Source organism: Oryx dammah, unplaced genomic scaffold (assembly GCF_014754425.2).
Source record: "Oryx dammah isolate SB20612 unplaced genomic scaffold, SCBI_Odam_1.1 HiC_scaffold_2, whole genome shotgun sequence".
NCBI classification, from domain to species: domain Eukaryota; kingdom Metazoa; phylum Chordata; class Mammalia; order Artiodactyla; family Bovidae; genus Oryx; species Oryx dammah.
This window is the reverse complement of record NW_024070186.1, coordinates 193,313,513-193,335,703: the sequence shown is the minus strand read 5'-3', so window position 1 is coordinate 193,335,703 and position 22,191 is coordinate 193,313,513. Positions and strand designations below refer to the sequence as shown.

Genomic DNA, 22,191 nt, shown 5'->3' with positions numbered 1-22,191 from the left:
TTGAAGCATCTTTGTTTTCCACCCTTAACTCCCAACTGTCTTAACACAATGAACATGGACTATAAGATGGTTGATTGGTCAGTTGATTGGGGAGAAAGGCTACAGTCACTGGTCAGTTTCAGTTGATATCAGAAGCTGCACACAGCCCTTCCTTTCCCTTTTCTGCCCCTCCCATCCACAACCCCTTCCTTGCTAGGGATTTCCTGGATAGTCCAGTCGTAAAGCCATTGGGGGCACACAGAAGGCTGACAGCCTTACCCTCCCGGGTGTGGGCAGAGAAAGGGGGCTCAGTGGCTCCGAGTTGGAGACTGCATAGAGTGGGGAAAGTATCCACAGAAACAGCAGCCTGGCAAGGGTGTGGGAACATAGGTTAGGAGAAAGGAGTGTCCACCCTGAAGAGTGGCCTGGCCAGGGCAGCCAGAGCCTGAATAGGGTGTGGAGGTCTGAGGAGGATGAGGAGGGCACCATGAGTAGAAAGGGGTTTGAGTGGAAATAGCTACATAAAGGGGGATTGATCAAGTAAATAAATATATTATGGATAATGCTACTGTAGAAGAGCAGAGAAATAGCTCCAGAAAGAATGAAGAGGCTGAGCAAAAGCAGAAATAACACCCAGTTGTGTATGTGTTTGGTGGTGGAAGTAAAGTCCAATGCTGTAAAGAACAATATTGCACAGGAACCTGGAATGTTAGATCCATGAATCAAGGTAAATTGAAAGTGGTCAAACAGGAGATGGCAAGAGTAAACATCAACATTTTAGGAATCAGTGAACTAAAGTGGACAGGAATGGGCAAATTTAATTCAGATGATCATTGTATCTACTACTGTGGGCAAGAATGCCTTCAGTTCAGTTCAGTCGCCCAGTCATGTCCGACTCTTTGCAACCCCATGAATTGCAGCACACCAGGCCTCCTTGTCCATCACCAACTCCCGGAGTTCACTCACACTCACATCCATTGAGTCAGTGATGCCATCCAGCCATCTCATCCTCTGTTGTCCCCAATCCCTCCCAGCATCAGAGTCTTTTCCAATGAGTCAATTCTTCACATGAGGTGGCCAAAGTACTGGAGTTTCAGCTTTAGCATCAGTCTTTCCAGAGAATACCCAGGACCTATCTTCTTTAGGATGGACTGGTTGGATCTCCTTGCAGTCCAAGGGACTCTCAAGAGTCTTCTCCAACACCACAGTTCAAAAGCATCAGTTCTTTGGTGCTCAGCTTTCTTCACAGTCCAACTCTCACATCCATACATGACCACTGGAAAAACGGTGGAATTATTTCAGTTCATTTCCAAGGCAAATCATTCAGTATCACAGTAATCCAAGTCTCTGACCCAACCACTAATGCCAAAGAATCTGAAGTTGAATGTTCTATGAAGACCTATAAGACTAGACCTAGAACTAACTCCAAAACACCAGTCCTTTTCATCATAGGGGACTGGAATGCAAAATTAGAAGGTCAGGACATATCTGGAGTAACAGGCAAGTTTGGCCTTGGAGTACAAAATGAAGCAGGACAAAGTTTAACAAAGTTTTACCAAGAGAACCCATTGTTCATAGCAAACACCCTCTTCTGACAACAGGAAAGATGACTCTACACATGGACATCACCAGATGGTCAATATTGAAATCAGATTGACTATATTCTTTGTAGCCAAAGATGGAGAAGCTCTATACAGTCAGCAAAAACAAGACTGGAAGCTGATTGTGGCTTAGATCATAAACTCCTTATTGCCAAATTCAGACTTAAATTGAAGAATGTAGGGAAAACCACTAGGCCATTCAGGTATGACCTAAATCAAATCCCTTTTGCTTATACAATGGAAGTGACAAGTAGATTCAAGGGATTAGATCTGATAGAGTGCCTGAAGAACTATGGACCAAAGTTTGTAATATTGTACAGGAGGCAGTGATCAAAACCATCCCCAAGAAAAAGAAATGCAAAAAGGTAAAATGGTTGTCTGAGGAGGCTTTATAAATAGCTGAGGAAAAAAGAGAAGCAAAAGGCAAGGGAGAAAAAGAAAGATATACCCAATACCCATCTTAATGCAGATTTACAGAGAATAGCAAGGAGAGATAAGAAATGCTTTTTAAGCGAACGGTGCAAAGAAATAAGGGAAAAAATGGAATGGGAAAGACAAGAGACCTCTTCAAGAAAATTAGAGATACCAAGGGAATATTTCATGCAAAGATAGGCAAAATAAAGGACAGAAATTGTATGGACCTAACAGAAACAGAAGATATTAAGAAGAGGTAGCAAAATACACAGAAGAGCTATATGAAAAAGATCTTAATGACCCAGATAAGCACGATGGTTTTATCACTCACCTAAGCCAGGCATCCTGAGGTGTGAAGTCGCAAGTAGGCCTTAGGAAGCATCACTACAAACAAAGCTAGTGGAGGTGGTAGAATTTCAGCTGAGTTATTTCAAATCTTAAAAGATGATGCTGTGAAAGTGCTGCACTCAACACGCCAGCAAATTTGGAAAACTCAGCAGTGGCCACAAGACTGGAAAAAGTCAGTTTCATTCCAACCCCAAAGAAGAGCAATGCCAAAGAATGTTCAAACTACTGCACAATTGCACTCATTCCACATGCTAGCAAAATAATGCTCAAAATTCTTCAAGCTAGACTTCAACAGTATGTGAACCAAGAACTTCCAGATATACAAGCTGGGTTTAGAAAAGGCAGAGGAACCAGAGATCAAATTGCCAACATCCGTTGGATCACAGAAAAAGCTTGAGAATCCCAGAAAAACATCTACGTTGGCTTCATTGACTACACTAAAGCCTTTGACTGTGTAGATCATAAGGAACTGTGGAAAGTTCTTCAAGAGATGGGAATACCAGACCACCTTACCTGCTCCCTGAGAAATCTGTATGAGGGTCAAGAAGCAACAGTTAGAACCATACATGGAACAATGGGCTGGTTCAAAATTGGGAAAGGAGTACGTCAGGGCTGTATATTGTCACCCTGCTTATTTAACTTCTATGTAGACTACATAATGTGCAATGCCAGGCTGGAAGAAACACAAGCTGGAATCAAGATTGTGGGGAGAAATATCAATAACCTCAGATATGCAAATGACACCACCCTTATGGCAGAAAGCGAAGAGGAACTAAAGAGCCTCTTGATGAAGGTGAAAGAGGAGAGTGAAAAAGCTGGCTTAAAACTCAACATTCAAAAAGCCAAGATCATGGCATCTGTCCCATCACCTCGTGGCAAATAGAGAAACAATGGAAATAGTGGATACTTTCTTTGTTTATTTTTTTATTTTTTAATTTTTTTTATTTTACAATATTGTATTGGTTTTGCCACACATCAACATGAATCCACCAAGGGTGTACACTCCAGAATCACTACAGATGGTGACTGCATCCACAAAATTAAAAGACGTTTTCTCCTTGGAAGAAAAGCTACAACAAACCTAGACAGCATATTAAAAAGCAGAGGCATTGCTTTGCCAACAAAGGTTAATCTAGTCAAAGCTGTGGTTTTCCCAGTAGTCATGTATGGATGTGAGAGCTGGAGAATAACAAAGGCTGAGGGCCAAAGAATTGATGGCTTTGCACTATGGTGCCGGAGAAGACTCTTGAGAGTCCCTTGCAGAGCAAGAGATCAAACCAGTCAATCCTAAAGGAAATCAACCCTGAATATTTAGTGGAAGGACTGATGCTGAAGCTGAAGCTCCCATACTTTGGCCACCTGATGCCCAGAGCCCACTCACTGGAAAAGACCCTGATGCTGGGAAAGATTGAAGGCAAGAGGAGAAGGGGACAACAGAGGATGAGATGGTTGGATGGTATCACCATCTCAATGGACATGAGTTTGAGCAAACTCCCAAAGATGGTAAATGACATGGAAGTCTGGTATGCTGCAGTCCATGTGGTCACAGAGAGTCAGACACAACTTAGCTACTCAACAGCAGCAACGGACAACAGAAGACAGGTTTCTCCCTGTCAGAGAAGGGAGTCCCTGGCCCAGGAAAGGGGAAAAGAGCAGAAACCCCGTGGAGCCAGAGACTGGAACTGCATGTATCAGTGTACATCCTTGCTTTTCTTTGTAGACAGATGACAGCTAGTTAGTTGGATGATGCACTACAGATAGATAGGTGATATAGATAGAGAGATGACAGATAGACATAGATAGATAACATGCGTCTGTGTGGTGGGTGGAGAATCTGCAGCTGGAGTCCTGCTCAGGGACCTGAGCTCGTACAGCTGGACAGACCCGCCCAGCCCCAATCCAGGAAATAATATCCCGAACATTTATGACTCAGCGGCTCCTCACACAGCAGAGGGGAAAGGAGACATTTAAACACAGTCAATAAGAATGAAAAAGGTGAAGATTCAGAGTCAGCAAACTCCCAGCCTTTTTTAAAAATTTATTTTTCAACTACAACTTGAACTCATGTCTCCTTTTGCTAACAAACAACACAGTTCCTAACTTGTGCTTACTCTATAATGCTTGTCCTTTTTGGCTACTCCTTGAATTCATATGAGCTCTTGTGAGTGAACATTTCTAGAGGGTTTGCTGAGGATCAGGAGTGTGATGGGCAAGGTCACATGTTCTCGTCCCCCAGTGACACCAGGACTCTGACCTGCAGGTTTAGGCCCCAAGCCCCTCAGGTCATGGATCAGGGTCTGGTCTGACTGAGCTCCTATAGGAAGGGAAAGACGTAATTATTAACCCTCATTCTACAGATTAGGCAACTGAGCAGGTTTAAATAATCCGCCCACAGCCTGCACATCAGTCACATTCTGTGGATGCCGTCTAGGCAGCTGTGTACACAGTACAGAGAATAGGTGTCCCGGAGCCCAGAGAAGCCTCCGGGACCTGATGCACCGGGTTCCCAGCCACACCCTTCATTTGCGCTCTCTGCCTCTGGCAAATTCTCGGATTATTAACTAACATTGTTACAAAAAGTCAAAATCCCAGAAATTTTACTATGTCACAACTACTAAGATGCTTATGTTAAAAAAGGGGGGGGGACAAAAGTGTTGGTGACAACGTAGAGGAAATGTGGAACCCTCATCTATTGCCGGAGAAGGCATTGGAAACCCACTCCAGTCCTCTTGCCTGGAAAATCCCATGGACAGAGGAGCCTGGTGGGCTGCAGTCCATGGGGTCTCATCTCAAGGACTCGGACACGACTGAGCGACTTCACTTTCACTTTTCACTTTCATGTATTGGAGAAAAAAATGGCAACCCACTCCAGTGTGCTTGCCTGGAGAATCCCAGGGACAAGGGAGCCTGGTGGGCTGCCATCTATGGGGTCGCACAGAGTCGGACACGACTGAAGCGACTGAGCAGCAGCAGCAGCAGCAGCATCTACTGCCAGTGGGGATGTAAAGGTACAGCAACTCTGTGGAACAGTCTGGCAGCTCCTCAGGTATTTAAGCATAGAATTATGGGCTGTGCTGTTTCTTAGCTGTACGGCTGCACAACTGCACTCCTGGGTAGATGCCTAAGAGAACTGAACACAATTTCTCAAACAAAGACATACACCTGCCTGTTCATAACACCACTCTCCACAATAGCTAAAGGGCAGAAAAAGGCAGACCAGTGGATGAATGGATAAACAGATTGTGATGTATCCATACAATAGTTGTTTCTTCAGCTATCAAAGATGTGAAATACTAATACAGGGTACAAGAGAGATTAAAATGCATAAATGAAAGAATTCGGACACAAGAGACCACACATTACATGATTCCATTTATAGGAAGCATTTGGAAGAGGCAAATCCATGAAGTCAGAATGTACATGAGTGGTGGCCAGGGGCTGGGAGAGGACAGAGTGGGGAGGAGCTGCTTACGGGCCCAGGAGTGCCCTCTGGTGGAATGGGAGCGTGCTGAAACTAGAGGAGGTGGTGGCACGACCCTGAATGTGCTAAATGGCCCCGAATGGCTGATTTATGCCGAGTCAGTGTGACCTCGGTAAACGTTTTTAATCTCAGGACTGTACCCTAACAAATTCAAGACAGGTCACTGCAATGCCAGAAAGTCCTGTCGCTTTTCCCAGACATCGTACACAGCCTTCAGCTCCCTGCTGAGCTGTCCGGGGTGGAACCTTGGCCCGAGAATTACAGGATCTCTAACTTGGCCTGTGATCTGATTAGCAGTAATAAAAATTGGTTGATTTAGACATTGTGCTTTGCAACCAAGAAATGACAAACACACTCAGCAATGGTAATGATGATAAGATGGACCATTCTCACAGCCTGAATGCCCTCTCTGCTTCTCCTCTTAGGCAAACTCTGCTCTGTCCCTGGTACTGCAAGCAGCGTCACCTCCTCTGGGAAGCCCACCCATCCCTACAGTGGCTCCAGATTCCACTTATCTCTGCCTTTCCCATCCTCCTGATGCCTTTGGAGGTGTCTGCGTGCATAGAGCACCCCACCTAGGTAAGCGCCTTTGTAGTAGTTATACACCTGTCTAACCCCCTCTCACTGGTGAGGCTGGGACAGGTGAGTTGCTTCTAATAAATAGAATATGACCAAAGAGACGGGATGCCACTCCTGGGATTAGGTTATAAAAAGACTGTGACTTCCATCTCGGGCACCCCCTCTTGCTCCCTCACTCTGGGGAAAGTGGCTGCCATGTTTTGAGCTGTCCTGTGGAGAGCCCCCAGTGGCCGAGATCTGAGGGGGCTGCTGGGCCACAGTCAGCGAGGAACTGAGTCCTTGAACTGAGGATCTGAACCCTGCCAGACCACCTGGAGGACCTGAAAGTGGGACCTTCCCCAGTTGAGACTTTGGATGAGACACATCCCAGCCTGACAGCAGGACTGTAACCTCATGAGAGAGCTTGAGCCAGAGGTTCCCAGTGTAGCCACACCTGGCCTCCCAACCCAAGGAGCTGTGACATGGCAAATGCTCATTGCCTCAAGGGGTTATATTTGGGGATACTCTGCTAGACATTGTAGACAAGTACTGTGCCTGCTCTGGTCTCTGTTCTTGCAACAACTGCAGGGACCATCTTTGCATGAATTCCAACTGAGTTTGTGCAAGGAAGCCTGACTGTGCCTCTCAACCTAGCAATTCATCTGTAATACAGAAGTTTTAGAGAATTACTTCCCTGTGGGAGGAACATTTTCCCAAAGGGAAAGGAAGACCAGTGGATACCCTCTTCTCCCTTCCTTCCCTTGGATGGGCTGCTCTGTAGGCAGTGGTCATATGGCCTCTCAGAAAATGGTCTGTTGATCAAAAAGTTGATTGCCTTTGATCTCAAGTGTTGGCCAGGTTGGTTAATGAATTGTATAGACTCTTCTTCCATGCTTTGTTCCTATTTTCCTTCACCCTCCACCCCTGGATCAAATTTCTCATAAGATAGTAGCACAAAAGTCTATATCTCAGGCTCCCCTTTTATGGGAAAGCAAGTTAAAGTACATGTGTTCCTTGAAAGTTACTGTAAAACTCTGTGGATGTGAAGTTTCCTTTTGGGAAGATCTTGACTTCAATGTAATTTTATTTTATGATTTTTTTTTTTTTACTATTTAACTTTCTATTGTTCTCGGATTGATTTTGATCAGTTATGTTTTCCTAGGGACTAGCCTATTGCTTGTGATATTTGAACTAATGTTATTCACAGTTCTTAAAAGTGAAAGAAAGTGCAAGTCACTAAGTCGTGTCCAACTCTTTGCGACCCCATGGATTCTATAGTCCTTGGAATTATCCAGGCCAGAATACTGGAGTGGGTAGCCATTCCATTCTTCAGGGCATCTTCCCAATCCAGGATTGAACTGGCATCTCCCACATTTCAGGTGGATTCTTTACCAGCTTAGCTACCAGGGAAGCCCACACTTCTTCAGTCAGTCAGTTTAGTCGCTCACTCATGTCCGACTCTTTGCCATCCCATGAACTGCAACATGCCAGGCCTCCCTGTCTATCACCAACTCCCGGAGTTCACCCAAACTCATGTCCATCAAGTCAGTGATGCCATCCAGCCATCTCATCCTCTGTTGTCCCCTTCTTCTCCTGCCCCCAAACCCTCCCAGCATCAGAGTCTTTTCCAATGAGTCAACTCTTTGCATGAGGTGGCCAAAGTATTGGAGTTTCAGCTTTAGCATCAGTCCTTCCAAAGAACACCCAGGACTGATCTCCTTTAGAATGGACTGGTTGGATCTCCTTGCAGTCCAAGGGACTCTCAAGAGTCTTCTCCAACACCACAGTTCAAAAGCATCAGTTCTTCGGTGCTCAGCCTTCTTCACAGTCCAACTCTCACATCCATACATGACCACTGGAAAAACCATAGCCTTGACTAGACAGACCTTTGTTGGCAAAGTAATGTGTCTGCTTTTGAATATGCCATCTAGGTTGGTCATAACTTTCCTTCCAAGGAGTAAGTGTCTTTTAATTTCATGGCTGTAATCACCATCTGCAGTGATTTGGGAGCCCAAAAAAATAAAAAGTCTGACACTGTTTCCACTTTTTCCCTATCTATTTCCCATGAAGTGATGGGACCAGATGCCATGATCTTCGTTTTCTGAATGTTGAGCTTTAAGCCAACTTTTTCACTCTCCTCTTTCACTTTCATCAAGAGGCTTTTTAGTTCCTCTTCACTTTCTGCCATAAGAGTGGTGTCATCTGCATATCTGAGGTTATTGATATTTCTCCTGGCAATCTTGATTCCAGCTTGCGCTTCTTCCTGCCCAGTGTTTTTCATGATGTACTCTGCATATAAGTTAAATAAGCAGGGTGACAATATACAGCCTTGACGTACTCCTTTTCCTATTTGGAACCAGTCTGTTGTTCCATGTCCAGTTCTAACTGTTGCTTCCTGACCTGCATACAGGTTTCTCAAGAGACGGGTCAGGTGGTCTGGTATTCCCATCTCTTTCAGAATTTTCCACAGTTTATTGTGATCCACACCATTCTTGGCAGCAATTAACTTAATAGATATGAATAGATTACCATGAAGTGTGGCGTGTTCTTCAGGCACATGTCTCTTCCTTAACAATCTTAGTATATGAGAATTTTAAAGTTAGGTGTTCCTTGCTGTGGAATGAAGGGGCACAAGTATGCCCTGTGTTACTCCCCCTTGCAGATCGAGGTCATTTGCATTGATTAGAACACTGTTGTTGTTGCTCAGTCATGTCTGACTCTTTGTGACTCCATGGAATGCAGCACGCCAGGCTTCCCTATCCCTCCCTGTCTTCCAAAATCTGCTCAAACTCATGTCCATTGAGTCAATGATGTCATCCAACTATCTCATCCTCTGCTGCCCCCTTCTCCTTTTGCCTTCAATATTTCCCAGCATCAGGATCTTTGCCAGTGAGTTGGCTCTTTGTATCAGATTGCCAAAGAACTGGAGCTTCAGCTTCAGCATCAGACCTTCCAATGAACATTCAGGGTTGATTTCCTTTAGGGTTAGCTGGTTTGATCTCCTTGCTGTCCAAGGAATTAGAACGTGACGCTGCCTAAATTTCAGTCCTCAACAATAACTAGCCTGTCACCACTGGGATAGACTCCAACCAGCTGGATCAGGCCCTGAGGTAAACAGAGCAGCATATGGTCCTATTTTGGGTTAGTGTACATTCTCACTGTAACTGAGAATGTGTTTTGGGGAAGATGAAGGCATATAGGTTCCACAATGATTTTGTTTCCAGAAGAATAAGAAAGGCTTTTAGTTTAATTGAGTCAATTAAGTTGTCAGTACTTAACTGACACCCCAACACGCCATGTTGAGTGTATTTTGTGTACCTCTCAGTCGAGGACATGGAGGGGTGGGTCTTCATGACCTGCACCTGCCCTGTCCCTGCTGCAACGAGATGGAGTCCCTGGTTCTCAAGACCCATTGGGGAGCACCTGGGCAGGGGTAGTCATGGAGGTAGGAGCCAGAATTTTAACCAATTTCTGTTGCAGCCTGGAGTCTCACTATTACACATAGTGACCTTCATCATGAAACAGCAAACCTTGAATATTGGTATTTTAGAGCAGCAGTAGACTTGCCAATCTTTCTCTACATTAGTGTCTTTACAACATATTTTGTTTGGAAGTTTTGTGGAAACCACTTGCAGTCTCCGGGCCTCAGTTTCTACATGTATGAACTGGAGATTAAGTCTTGACCCTACTTAACAGGCCCAAAAAAGGCGCCAGAAGAAGGAAGTAATGTATCAGAATTCCTGGGACTTTTGACCCTACCTTTCCTGGGGATCATCTTCCAGCTTCCCATGTCTATCTTTTGTTGGTACTAAGCTTGCATCCACTTCTCTCCTTTGCTACCTCTCTGTAGGGCTCCATTATCCAAGATTCCAAAGGTATGCCCCATACTGAGGCTGCTTGTGTGTCCCACTTCCTCCTCTGGGAGGCTTCCCCCAAAGGAGGGGACTATAAAGGTTTCTGGCCCACAGTCCAGCACAATACCTGCATCTGACATTCACACACTTAGCCTTGCATCAATGAATGAATGAATAGATATATTCAGGTATCGTATTTCCAGTGGTAGCTACGGATTTTAACAGGGGCCTCCGGGAAAAAGTCTGAACCAAAAGCTGATAAGCTATGATGGTAGAAACACCATGCTGCATGACAAGGTCCCATGGAAATCCAAAGGGCAGGTGCCAGAGTTGGGACTTACTGCAATTCACCAGTGAGACATCCACCTACTCAGGCCAGTGTTGGGCAGCCTGGGGACTTTCAGGCCAGAGGATGTAAAGTATTGGTGAGAGTTGAATATCACTTTCTCCATAAGGACTGAAAATGAGAAAAGATGAAGGGAGAAGGAAGTGTACAAACACAGGTGAAATGTTCTTTGTTTCTATTGAGTTTTAAGAACGTTTGAAGTTTTATTTTTCATATAATTCAGAGCTTCTCAGGCCAAAGGGATACAGGATTTGATCAGAGTGAAGACAATGGACCAGTGTATATTTCAGACACCCAGTCCTATTGTTTCTCCCATTAGAATGGGTGGGGTCACAGATGCCGCTGACATCTACTCTAGCCCTCCTCCTTACTAATTCTTTGCTTCGCATTAATAATTTTCAATCTAATCAATGAGAGGTAAGCAACTGCTCTGACCACCCCCTTTGCCCTGTAGAAAACCATCATGTCGTCTTTATGGACTCCTGTGTGTCTATATGCCACATCCCTGGTGGATAAGGAGGTTGGAGGTCCACTTGGCCATTGGCGGCTTTCTCCACTTCACTCTCCTCATACCCATTGATCTTGGACTTGTGGCCTTTCCAGAGAGAGGGGGTCATTCTCTGGTCAGGAATCTGTGTAACTGCTGTCCACTGAGGACCCTGAATCCACGCCATTGGTGCAGACATCACCACATGGTCCATGTCCTGCCTCTCCTTCTGGGGCCCTCTTGTCAACAGCATCCTGATGGATCCACCTGAATGTGCAGGGATGCTGGCCAAGGCCAGCCAGCTCCTCTTGTTGGGTTACTGATCCTGGGAGATGATGTGGTCACCAAACAGCCACAGGAAACAGATACACAGAGGCCCAGGGTTCTTACTACACCAACTCAAGTCCACCCACCTTTCACTCTGCAGAAAGCACTCTGCTACCAACCAGGAACACATGGTGACTTTACGCAAGCTGTAACCAAGGTCTCAGTATGTTAAGGGGAATAGATGTGGAAATCAACAGTGGTTCTGGAGAATGTTAGAACCATAATAGAATTGTGTGCAGCAGATACAGTTGCCCAGAAGAGGAAGTGGTTATTCTTGTTTAAGGAGGCTGGTTAGCAGAGTCTCAAAACCATGTTCTTTCTGAGCTGGAATTTGAAGGATGAGTCGGTGCCTTATAGGGAAATGGGTATCAGGGTTGAGGAAGGTGTTTGGGTAAAGATCTGTAGACCTAGCTTGTTTGAATGATTTCAAGTATTAAAGTTCAGGCAGTTACAGAGATAAGGAGAGTTTAGAGGATATTTATCGCTAGCGGTTTTATTTGAGTTTTCCTAACCTTTGAACTTACTGATAACACTGATTGAGTTGTTATCGAATTCCCAGAGAACATGAACACAAAGGAGGTCAAAGAGTAATGTCCATAATGCTTTCTCAACTATCAAGGCAGAAAGGGGCCTTTAGGTGGAGCCCGGTTATTCCTTCACTGGCTGAAGCTCCAGCTCCACCCACTTCCCGGCACATAAACATTTCATTGCTGCATTGAATCATACAGAGTGTGAAAGGAAGCAAGTGAAGAGTAGCACACAGAGCTGAAAAGAAACTCAGAGGAGGGAATCACAGCGGAAAGGGGCCATGGAGCTGATCCCACGCTTCTCCGTGGAAACCTGGGTTCTCCTGGCTACCAGCCTGGTGCTCCTCCATGTGTGAGTAACTGTCAACTCTGATCTCCTCTGCAACCTTGGACTTGCATGTTAATGAGGTCCCACTTTCCCTTTGGTGTTTTGAGGATTAGTTTATGGAGCAAAAGTAGCTTAAGCTATGGATGCTACAGACACCAGTGGGGTTATTATGGATCTTATCTCAGTTCTGTTGAAGGACCAAGCAAGCAACCCTCACCCCCAGCCCTGGCAGTTACAGTTACAGTCTTTTCTATAACTACAAAGACTCAGCCACAAAGGAGCAACTAAGCATTCACACAGAGTTTAGTGATTTTATTTGTTCCCAGGGATGATAGACTACTACTTTTCATAGACCCAGACTAATCAACCAGAATCCACCAGGGGAAGATTTAAAGAAACTAGTCCTGTGCAGTGGGGTACTCTCTCCTTCTCTGGTTCTGGGGATCCTGGAGACATAAAGTAACTTGGGATTTGTCTCCTTATCTTCACCTTCTGGGTTCAGTATCTGCTGTAAAGAGTGTTGAAGGAATGGCCCCTGTGTCACTCAAGGGGTTCCTGCTCCCTTCCTTCCCTCCCCAGATGTCATTTACACAAGGCACCTGGTCACCCAGCGCTGGAGACTGATCACCCTTCAGATCAGTTCTTCTCCTTTTTATATGCCCTTCCCGCGGCACTCCCTGCCAAGACTCAATTCCCTCAACCTGTACTATGCAGAACTACCTACCCCCAAATGAGAAATCTTTAGCGGAGAGGAGACTTGGCAGAAACCTTGAAATTATATTCATTTCTTTCAGCTATTCCTCCCCTCTCTGAGAGCTTTAACATCAGCATAAATTTGAGAGTTTATGTAACACATTGAAAGTACAGAAGGAAAATTGATTTGCTCTTGTTGTGATGGCAAAGGAAGGAACTGGGGTGGAAATAGCTTGTCGTCCCCATTTTGGGAGTAAGTGTCCATACCTCCACCACCTGCCCTGGAGGACGGATCCAAACATCCAGGTGGGCTTGGCCAAGGTACCTCTGCTGCATCTTCAAACACAGGTTCCTTCAGGCAGTTTTGGGGTTTACTTTATCACAGTTATTACCGCATTATCATGTAAGATTTGGTGGATTTGAACAGAATATTTGGGACTTGTAAGACCTTAAATGGTAAACTTCATAGAGGAAATTAAACATTCTGGAACATTTTCTGTTTATTTATTCTGTGTTGCACAAAACCTCTTTTCTTCACTGCAGGAAAGTACCTGAAGTTTGGAAGGCCCACTTTTAGCTAAAAGTGCTTGGAGGGGAATGTTGGACCATTTATACACAACACACTTTTCAGTCATACCTTTCTAATTTGCCTCTACAGAGTTAGCCTGGGAGGCCTAGCAAACTTGAGCATTAAAACCATTTTCAGCAACTTTTCCCCTCAACCCCTCTTCTCCTACACTCTGCCAGTTCTCAGAAACAGCAGATTGAAAAGACCTGCAAGATTTCACACCCCGTGTTGTGAGATTCCACACAGGACACGTGAAGATGAGTTTCAGGTATACCAGTCATAGAAAGCGCCAGGCTTTATGGCTTTTTGAGAGTTGATGCACCGAGGAGGTAAACAAAGTAATCTGTGATTGAGCATCTCAAAACAAAACCCCCCCAAAAAAGAGTGTGCCTTGCACTAAGTTTACAGGTGAGTGTCACAGGTGGGAGGACCAGATACCGTTTGAGTAAGAATCGTCTGAAATGGATCCTTTATTCACTGTTTCACTTATACAGTTCTATTCAGTGATGGGAAAGTCAATCACCCTTGTCTGTAGGGCATGTCCACCAAATTGCCTGACAAGAGAGACTTGAGTGTAACTGGAAGTTGCTTATATTTCCATGATGCCAAAGGAAGTCTTGATAGGTTTGTCCTTTTTTTTTTTTTAATAAGACAGTAGGATTTATTGATGGATATGAGTAAGCAGGGGACAGCACCAAGGCTCTGATAAGTGCAGGGCCTGTCGTTTATCCAGAGGGCCAGGGTTAGGGATGTGTTTGACCTCACAGCCACCCTGGATGAACTGCTTTTCTGCCACCAAATTTTCAGATTCATCTGTAGTTAACTTAGGAAAAAGCCCACCTCTTGGAGATATGGATCTTCTGGTGACCAGTGAACTTGAATTTGGCCCCGCGGAGAGCCTCAATCACATGCTCCTTGTTCTGCAGCTTGGAGTGGATGGACACTATGACTCGGCCAATGTGGACCCTAGCCACTGTGCCCTGGGGCTTTCCAAAGACATGATACATACCTGTCTGGAGCTTGGACTGCAGCCAGCATGTCAGTCAGGAAATGTCCACTGGAAAAGTCTGGCTCCAAGGTCCCTTAGGGCAACCAGGCTGGTACACTACGGAGGAAGCTGCTGTTTACAGCCATTCCACAAGGCACAGTTTGTATTTTACAGAAAGAAGAACACTGTTATTCTCTAAGACTTGATTGTGAAGATAGATTTAAGAAGAATTAAATCCTAAAATGTGGTCAGGACATAGAGGGAAAGAAAAGAATAAAAATCTCCATGCAGATGTTAAGAACGATGTCACAATGGGCTCACAGTAAGAGTTATACTGTGGATGAATTTAAGCAAAATCTCATTATTGAAATGCATAAATTTCTGCTTTCTACCTAAAATGAGAATCTCCAAATCATCTAAAGGTCAAGTTACTAAAGAAATATGAGTGAATTGCAGCCTGAACCCCTCAGGACCACTGAAATTGGAAACATTTATCAAGTAATCACTCTAGGATTAGAACCATGAAGACTTCAGCTGCTTTTAGCTAATCACCGTTACCTTTTATGGGTTATATAGTAGTGGTGGGCAAGGATAAGATGAGTGAAAGTAATATCACTTTTGGAGTTGCTGATATTATTATCACCTACATGTTACCTCCCTAGTTTTTCTATTCCAGTTCTCAGTCAGTAACTGACCAGCTCCAGGACTTATTCCACAATTCCCGTGATCTGGTTTTCTCTTCCTTTATAGATATGGGACTTATTCATATGGACTTTTTAAGAAGCTGGGGATTCCTGGGCCAAGACCTGTGCCCTATTTTGGAAGTATTCTGGCCTACCACAAGGTATGTGTTGTTTAAACTCCCTCTTTTGATTCTCGTGGTTGCAAACCTCAGCTGAGTTCCATGGTAACACTGTCCCTCCTCAGAAGGAAGTTCTGAGGCTTTATACTTTCCAGAAGTGATATGATGTGCTCCCCTAACACATGGCCAAGTGTACCACACACCTCTCTTTTTAGCTGTCAGGATCCTCAGATTTTGTCTCAGTCGAATAGACAGGTTCTTCGGCTGATTCAGCAGAGGACTCGATGTTCCGTCGTGTGTGGACTGTGAAGAGTTTGCATCCTGCCGGGTGAGGTTTCCCATTAAGACACAGGCTTCACTGTATTAGGAGGAAGGCTTGACAAGGTGCCCAGGCATGACTCATTAGGCTGCACACACTAGAGTCAGACCTTTCCTGATGGTCGCAGAAGTTCTTGGTTGCATTTTTTTCTTCCGCCTTGATTGTTTGGTAACTTCAGTTTTTCAGGCAGCCTGTGTATCCAATGGGGCTTCTCTGGTGGCTCTGATGGTTAAAAAAAAAAAAAATTCATGATCAGGTAATTTGCACATACTTGAATTATCTGGTAATTCCTGCAGTTACCTCCCTGGCTCTCCTCAACTTTTGCTAGCCCTGATGTCTTCTGCATTTCGAGGAATGTAACAAGAGCCTTTTGCTTTACCTCTGTGTATACAAAGGAAGCACTTTGGGGATATATCTGAACTATGAGTAGGTTTAACAGAGACAAGATGGTGGTTGTCTAGTTACTTCAGATATTTAACCACTAAATATATTATGGAGTTAAAAAAAAAAAGACAGAATCACATATACAAAATCACTAGAAAGTATATGACTTGACAAAATTATTGAAATTTAGTTTAACTCAATGGAATATACTAGCTAGTACATGGATTGTGAATTCTAACTGAGCCTTGATATTAACTGAAGGTCGAGAGCTACGTACAGATGTCCAGGGGCAGAGCTCTGTTGCAGGCTACTCTCTGCCTCAGATTTCCTTTCCTGCAGACAAGAGGCTTTTTTCTCAGATACTGATTCTTCAAACAGAGGCCTTTATTGTCTCATTACTGCCTAAGAACTCTTGAACTTTTCTCCTTCTAAAAAAGCAATAATTTATTTTCTATGTTTCCCAATGACTCCTTAGTAGATGTACTCCATGCCCAATGTTTCTGAGACCTTCATTTCCATAGTTAAACCATCAAACATCACAGCAGAAACTTAATGACAGGAAGGTGGCTTTTTTTTTTTTAGTTGCAGAAGGGACAATTCAGGGCAGGTTGTTTAGTTGGTGTTGTCATTTTTGTAATTGTGACCTCTCCCCGTCTTTTCTGTGTTAGCTGGAAAACTACAAGGTGAGTCCACTTGCCATCTGTTCATTCACTCACTTATTTTCTCACTCAACACACATGCCTTAGAGTTATTTAAATGTGCTGGATGAAAAAGGTTACTGGTGTCTTTAACTTGCAATTCTGCTAAAACTCTAGAGAGGGCTCATAAGATAAATGAAAAGTATGCTTAACTAGGAGATGCAAGTATGTACAGGCCACTCTAACTTTCCCTCAGCTTCAGTTTTCTCACCAAAGACAAGGAGGTACTTAGTATTCACAGGCAAGTTAAGCAATTAGTACCTATAGTAGTTAGATACAAGAGTTATTTTTATTTCTGTTTCCAATATCCACTCTATTTCCTCTGAGACATCTCTGAATAAGAACTTCCCTCCAACTACCCAAGAAAATAGTAAGCCTGATTAAATGTTTCAAACATTTTTATCCCCAAAGAGGTAGGTTTCAATGCATTTAGATTAATAATCAAATTTTGTTTCTTTTTGCAGGGTATTCCAGAGTTTGACAATCAGTGTTTTAAAAAGTATGGGAAAATGTGGGGGTGAGTTTTCTGGAAGCTTCCATTGAATAAACTTGTTATAATGAGGCACCCCCTGTGGTGTGGAGGACAGGCTCAGTCCAGAGCCTCTTGGGATGAATTCATTTATTTTAAAGCTTTTGGAGGTTTGTTCTACCAGGGATCCCAGATGTTACCAGGTCCACAGGCTGAATCAGGTCTGGAGAATCACAGGTCATCACTTTTCTCCAGACTTTGAGGCCCAGAGACTCCTAGCATCACTTTCTGTCCAGTATCTCACTCTTCTCCCTTTCATATTTTCCTTTCTAATGTTACCTTTAATTGCATAATATGCATTGTTCTAGAACATTCTAATATATGCCCATAAATGCATTTTATAACCCTTTTCCATAGGATTTACTTTAAATTGAAAGATAAAATCTTTTTTTTTTTTTAATTTTGGATTTAATATGTTCTCTTGGGAAAAGAGCTGGAGGTTACAGGTAATAAAAATGGGAAACCATTTCTTCCCATCTTTTTCTTTTCTGTACAAGTATGGAGGGTATTTTTTGTTTTGTTTTTAATTTTCAGCCAAGACATTCCAATAGAATTGCAGTTATTGTTTTATCTAGTATTTTTCTCTGACTTTGAAGAGATGTGGGGTATATCTAAGCCAGAGTGTGTCACACGGGCTGATGTACTTTAGGATCTGTTGGAGGTTTGGTGAGAGCAGCAGGAGAGTGTCATTGGTGCTTCTTTGCCAAAAGCAAGTTGAAGAAGGCCCTCCCTCTCTGGACCTCTTCATCTTCTCTGATCAGGTCCTCAGAAACCATAGGCCCCTACTGAGTTGCCATGATGCCAAACAGTAATGTGATTGAATGAGAAGAATATATAGCACTGGGTCACCACTGGCCCAGCTCCAACTGTCCCTTCAACCTTTACTGCTTGTGAGCTCCGGTTGGAGTCACTTTTTCATGGTAGATCCCAGTTCTCTCTTTAGAAAAATTTTCTCATGCTTGGATTTGAATGAGGACCACCTGGGAGAGCTTGTTATAAATACAAACTTTGAGCCCCCTCATCAGTACACCAGATCAATATGACCTGGGGTGAGGCCCAGGAATCTAAACTGTAACCGGTAGTGAAAGAAATACTAAGGCTGGAGTGACATCATGAATATAAAGGGTCACCCAAAACACTAGCCCTTCTCCACCCAGGTGTTGTTTAAAAAGCATGATGGGAAGAAGGGAATCATCCAAGTAATGTGGTCAGTCAGGTGGGAGAGCAGATTAAGTGGCTCCTCAATCCCTCCTGTCACTGCTTCAGCACTAAATGCTCTTGACACCCACTTAGACCCTCTGGGTTTTAGAATGGTTTTTGGAAATGGGCAGAAAAAAGTGCAGTGGTTCTCAGCGATTTTTACATCTGATCACAAAACCACTTGAAATTCATCTGTGAAGTCAAGGGAGGATTAGGAGACTTGTAGAAAATGTTCCAATTTGTTCTAGCCATTGCAAATGATTGATAGTGGAGGGAAAATGCCAGAAGATAGTGTAAATAACTCAGAGTAAACCTCATGCCAGTGGCCCATTCCCATGAACAGGCATCCTGACAGTCAGGGAATCAGGCCAAACTGGGATGTGTCATATCTGAGGACTCAGCTTTGTGTGGTAGGTGGGTCAAATGTGGGCCTGCCGAGCTGCTGATAGATATCACCTACATGGAGCCTGAGGCCCACGGGACCCATGCAGAAGAATAAATATAAGTAATGGAAAGAAAATTTTTTCTTTTTTAAAATTAATTAAAAATTAATAATTTCCTTTAAAGTAAACTATAAAGTAAGCAAATTTTAGAGAATAGAAAAATCTTTTACAATTCTATTATCACTTGTGGAGCATTCCAAATCTGTTTGCAGACAATTGTCACATAGTTATGATCAATGTGTCTGCAAGTTTCCTATGCCTTTTTCATGCTTTTGATATATCTTCAAAAATTAATGGGTAGGCTCTCCCTAATTAATTATTTTTTCATTCTTAGACAGTTTTCTTGGCTTATTTACTAAGCTAACTTCCTCACTAATACTGAAATATTTTAAACCTAGAAAAGTTGTGAGAATAGTATAGGAAATACCTACGTACATAACACTTAGACCAAACAAATGTTGTAATGTTATTTCTAACAACAATTTCTAGAAGTAAGGATTATCTTTAATAATATCAGAGTCTGGACTTACAGTGTGGCTCCAGCTGGGGAATCTGTATCGGTAAGTTTAATTAGATCTCCTTTCCTTACACAGGTTTTATGAAGGTCGACAACCTATGTTGGTTATCACAGATCCAGATATAATCAAAACAGTACTAGTGAAAGAATGTTATTCTGTCTTCACAAACCGGAGGGTAAGCATCCATTCTTTAGCTTTAAATTTTATTTGCTTATTAAATGCTTATTCTGTAATAATTTTAAGTCTACAAGATGCTGTCGAGAGAAAAAATACAGGAAGGGGCTACGTTCTATTCCCTTCATCCTGCCTGGTTAGTAGTTGCGTAATTAGAGTCCATCAGAGCAGGAAGTCGACACTGATCCTGTCCACAGTGCTTACGCAGATTTCATCAGTTTTATGTGGATTCATTTGATGTGGGGGAAGGTGTCTGTGTGTGTGTTGCTCTATGGAAATTTATCATAGAGGTAGATTTGTGTAACCACCACCACAATAAATGTACAGAAACCTTCCATCCCCACATGCTCCCTCTGTGTGTATATGTGTGCTCAGTTCTGTCTGACTCTTTGTGGCCCCATGGGCTGTAGGCCGTGGAATAGAATCTTCCTGGCAAAAGGACTGGAGTGAGTTGTCCTTTCCTCCTGCAGGGGTTCTTCCTGACCCAGTGACTGAACCCTCATCTCTCATGTCTCCTGCATTCTCAGGCAGATTCTTTACTACTGTGCCTCTTGAGAATCCCAAGGTTCCCTGTTTAGCTATTCATTTATAGCCACAGTGAGTGGCTTGTCTTTTCCTCTTATCAGGGTCTTAGAAAAGCAAAAAAGTTTATTTTCATGAGGTCAATTTATTCCTTTATTTGTTTATTCTGTTTTTCTCTTTGTTTGAGTCTGCTGTTGTAACTGTTGCATTTTTTAGTTCATTTATCATTATATTATAAAGTTTCAAATTTTCTACACTTTAAATTTAATATCTCTTTGGTGAACATCTCATTTCATCTTTGTACTTGGAAAGTTTGAGTATTTTGTTATCCTTTGGGCTTCCCAGGTGGCGCTAGTGATGACGAACCTACCTGCCAATACAGAATACATAAAAGGCAGGGGTGCAATCCCTGGTTCGGGAAGATCCTCTGGAAGAGAGCCTGGAAACCCACTCTAGTATTCTTGCCTAGAGAATCCCATGAACAGAGGAGCCTGGCGGGCTACAGCCTATAGGGTCTCAAAGAGTCAGACACGACCGAAGCGACTTAGCACGCATAGCACACGTGTTTCCTGTAGCTCTGAATTTCTTTAGAACAATTATTTTGAATTCCTTCTCAGGCAGTTCGTAGATGTTCACTTCTTTGGGATGACTTACTGGACAGATATTATCTTCCTTTGGTCGGTTCGTGTTTCCTTGATTCTTGGTGATCCCTTATCTTTCAATGGTGTCCGTGTCTTTGGAGAAGCAGTTACTCTTTCTAGGCTTAATCAACTAAGTATGATAAGGAAGACCTTTACTTGTGATGGGACACACAATGTCCTGAAGCCATCAGTCTAGTGGCACTGGGTGCCAAGTGTGGGGGGTGGGGTGTGGTGGGTCCAATTCCAAAGGAAAATGATTGGCTTTGGCAGCTGGGTCCAGAACACCACCAACTACATGATATTTGACACCAATAACTGTGGAGAGTCCGAAGTGGTTCTAGGGATGTTGAGGTCTTCAGCAGCACACCCAAGCCCAGTGTTAAGGGACCAGGGCAAGCAGAGTGGTAGCCAGAGTTGGGGGGCATGCTCCTCTGTGTGAGCTGACTACAGGCACATGCCCAACATGAGGACTGGGGTCAGTGGCTGGGACTGGGTCAAGTGTGGGTACAGAAGCAGCTTTGAGTGCCGGGCTGTCAGTGTGCATTCATGTAGCTGCAGGGATGAGCTACACACACGTGTGGCATTGCTGGGCAGTGACAGGAGTCAAGACTGGCTCCAGGCACCTGAGCAGCTACTCACATGTTAGTGTGGGTCCTGGATCTCAGGACGTCACCAGCTGGAGCAGCTCTGTTGGGGGCGGAGGGACAAGACAGGACTCAGGCAATTGGAGTCTGCTAATGTAGAACCTTGGGGAGTGATCAGCAGCAAAATTTTCAGGGGTCTTCAGTGACTGTGCTGGCAGTTGGTTTCCTCATAGTAAAGGTTTTGGGGTTTTTTGCAGAGCAGGATACAGAGAACCCCAGTCACTCCTGCTGTGTGGTTGACATTGACAGCCCTTACCCTTCTTTCTTTGCTCCTAGTTGTCTCTGGATGTCTCAGCTTTGCTAGTCTCTGGGTGCAGTGAATCCAAAGCAGGTCATTTGTGCAGTGTTCTGAAAGGCTAGGGAAACTAATAACTCATCCTGCTGTCCTCTTTCCAGTAAGAACTGTTTCAGGCTGGGAGGGGGTTCCTCTTGGCACTGAGCAGTCTGGCCTGGGGGACAGGATGATGCAGGCAAAATGAAGCTATTTTCTTTACCAGTCTGTGGGTTATTCTCAAGTTTTTTTCACTGCTATGTTGCTGAAGCTTCTGGACTCCTGAGGTCTCTTAGACCTGTTTTCATTTATTTAGCACTAATTGTTATTTGTGGGGTGAGAGAAACTGGAGTCTCCTCTGCCATCTTGTTGACATCACTCCAGATTTCATCATTAATGTGCTTTTAGCTATAAGATTTTTTTTTTGTAGATGCTTTTTATCATGTTGTTTAAGTTTTCTTCTCTACCTACCTAGTTTGTGAATTTCTATCATGAATGGGTGTTGGAGGTTTCAATTTTAAAACAGAATATTTGGAATATGGAAAAA

At 43.6% G+C, this 22,191-nt stretch overlaps 1 protein-coding gene and 1 non-coding gene across 2 annotated transcripts in view; one reads left to right on the top strand and one right to left on the bottom strand.

Moving 5' to 3' along the window:
- The first annotated feature begins 12,135 nt into the window (after positions 1–12,135).
- Positions 12,136–22,191, top strand: part of LOC120879764 (cytochrome P450 3A28) — a 29,955-nt gene continuing 19,899 nt past the window's right edge. The window contains exons 1-4 of the mRNA XM_040262803.1: positions 12,136–12,274; positions 15,250–15,343; positions 17,167–17,219; positions 19,468–19,567. Coding sequence (XP_040118737.1) covers positions 12,204–12,274; positions 15,250–15,343; positions 17,167–17,219; positions 19,468–19,567 — 318 coding nt within the window. The 5' untranslated portion in view covers positions 12,136–12,203. The remainder of the gene's footprint in view (positions 12,275–15,249; positions 15,344–17,166; positions 17,220–19,467; positions 19,568–22,191) is intronic.
- Positions 14,577–14,713, bottom strand: LOC120859837. Its single transcript, XR_005720166.1, has one exon. It is a non-coding gene; the product is annotated as a small nucleolar RNA SNORA70 (small nucleolar RNA).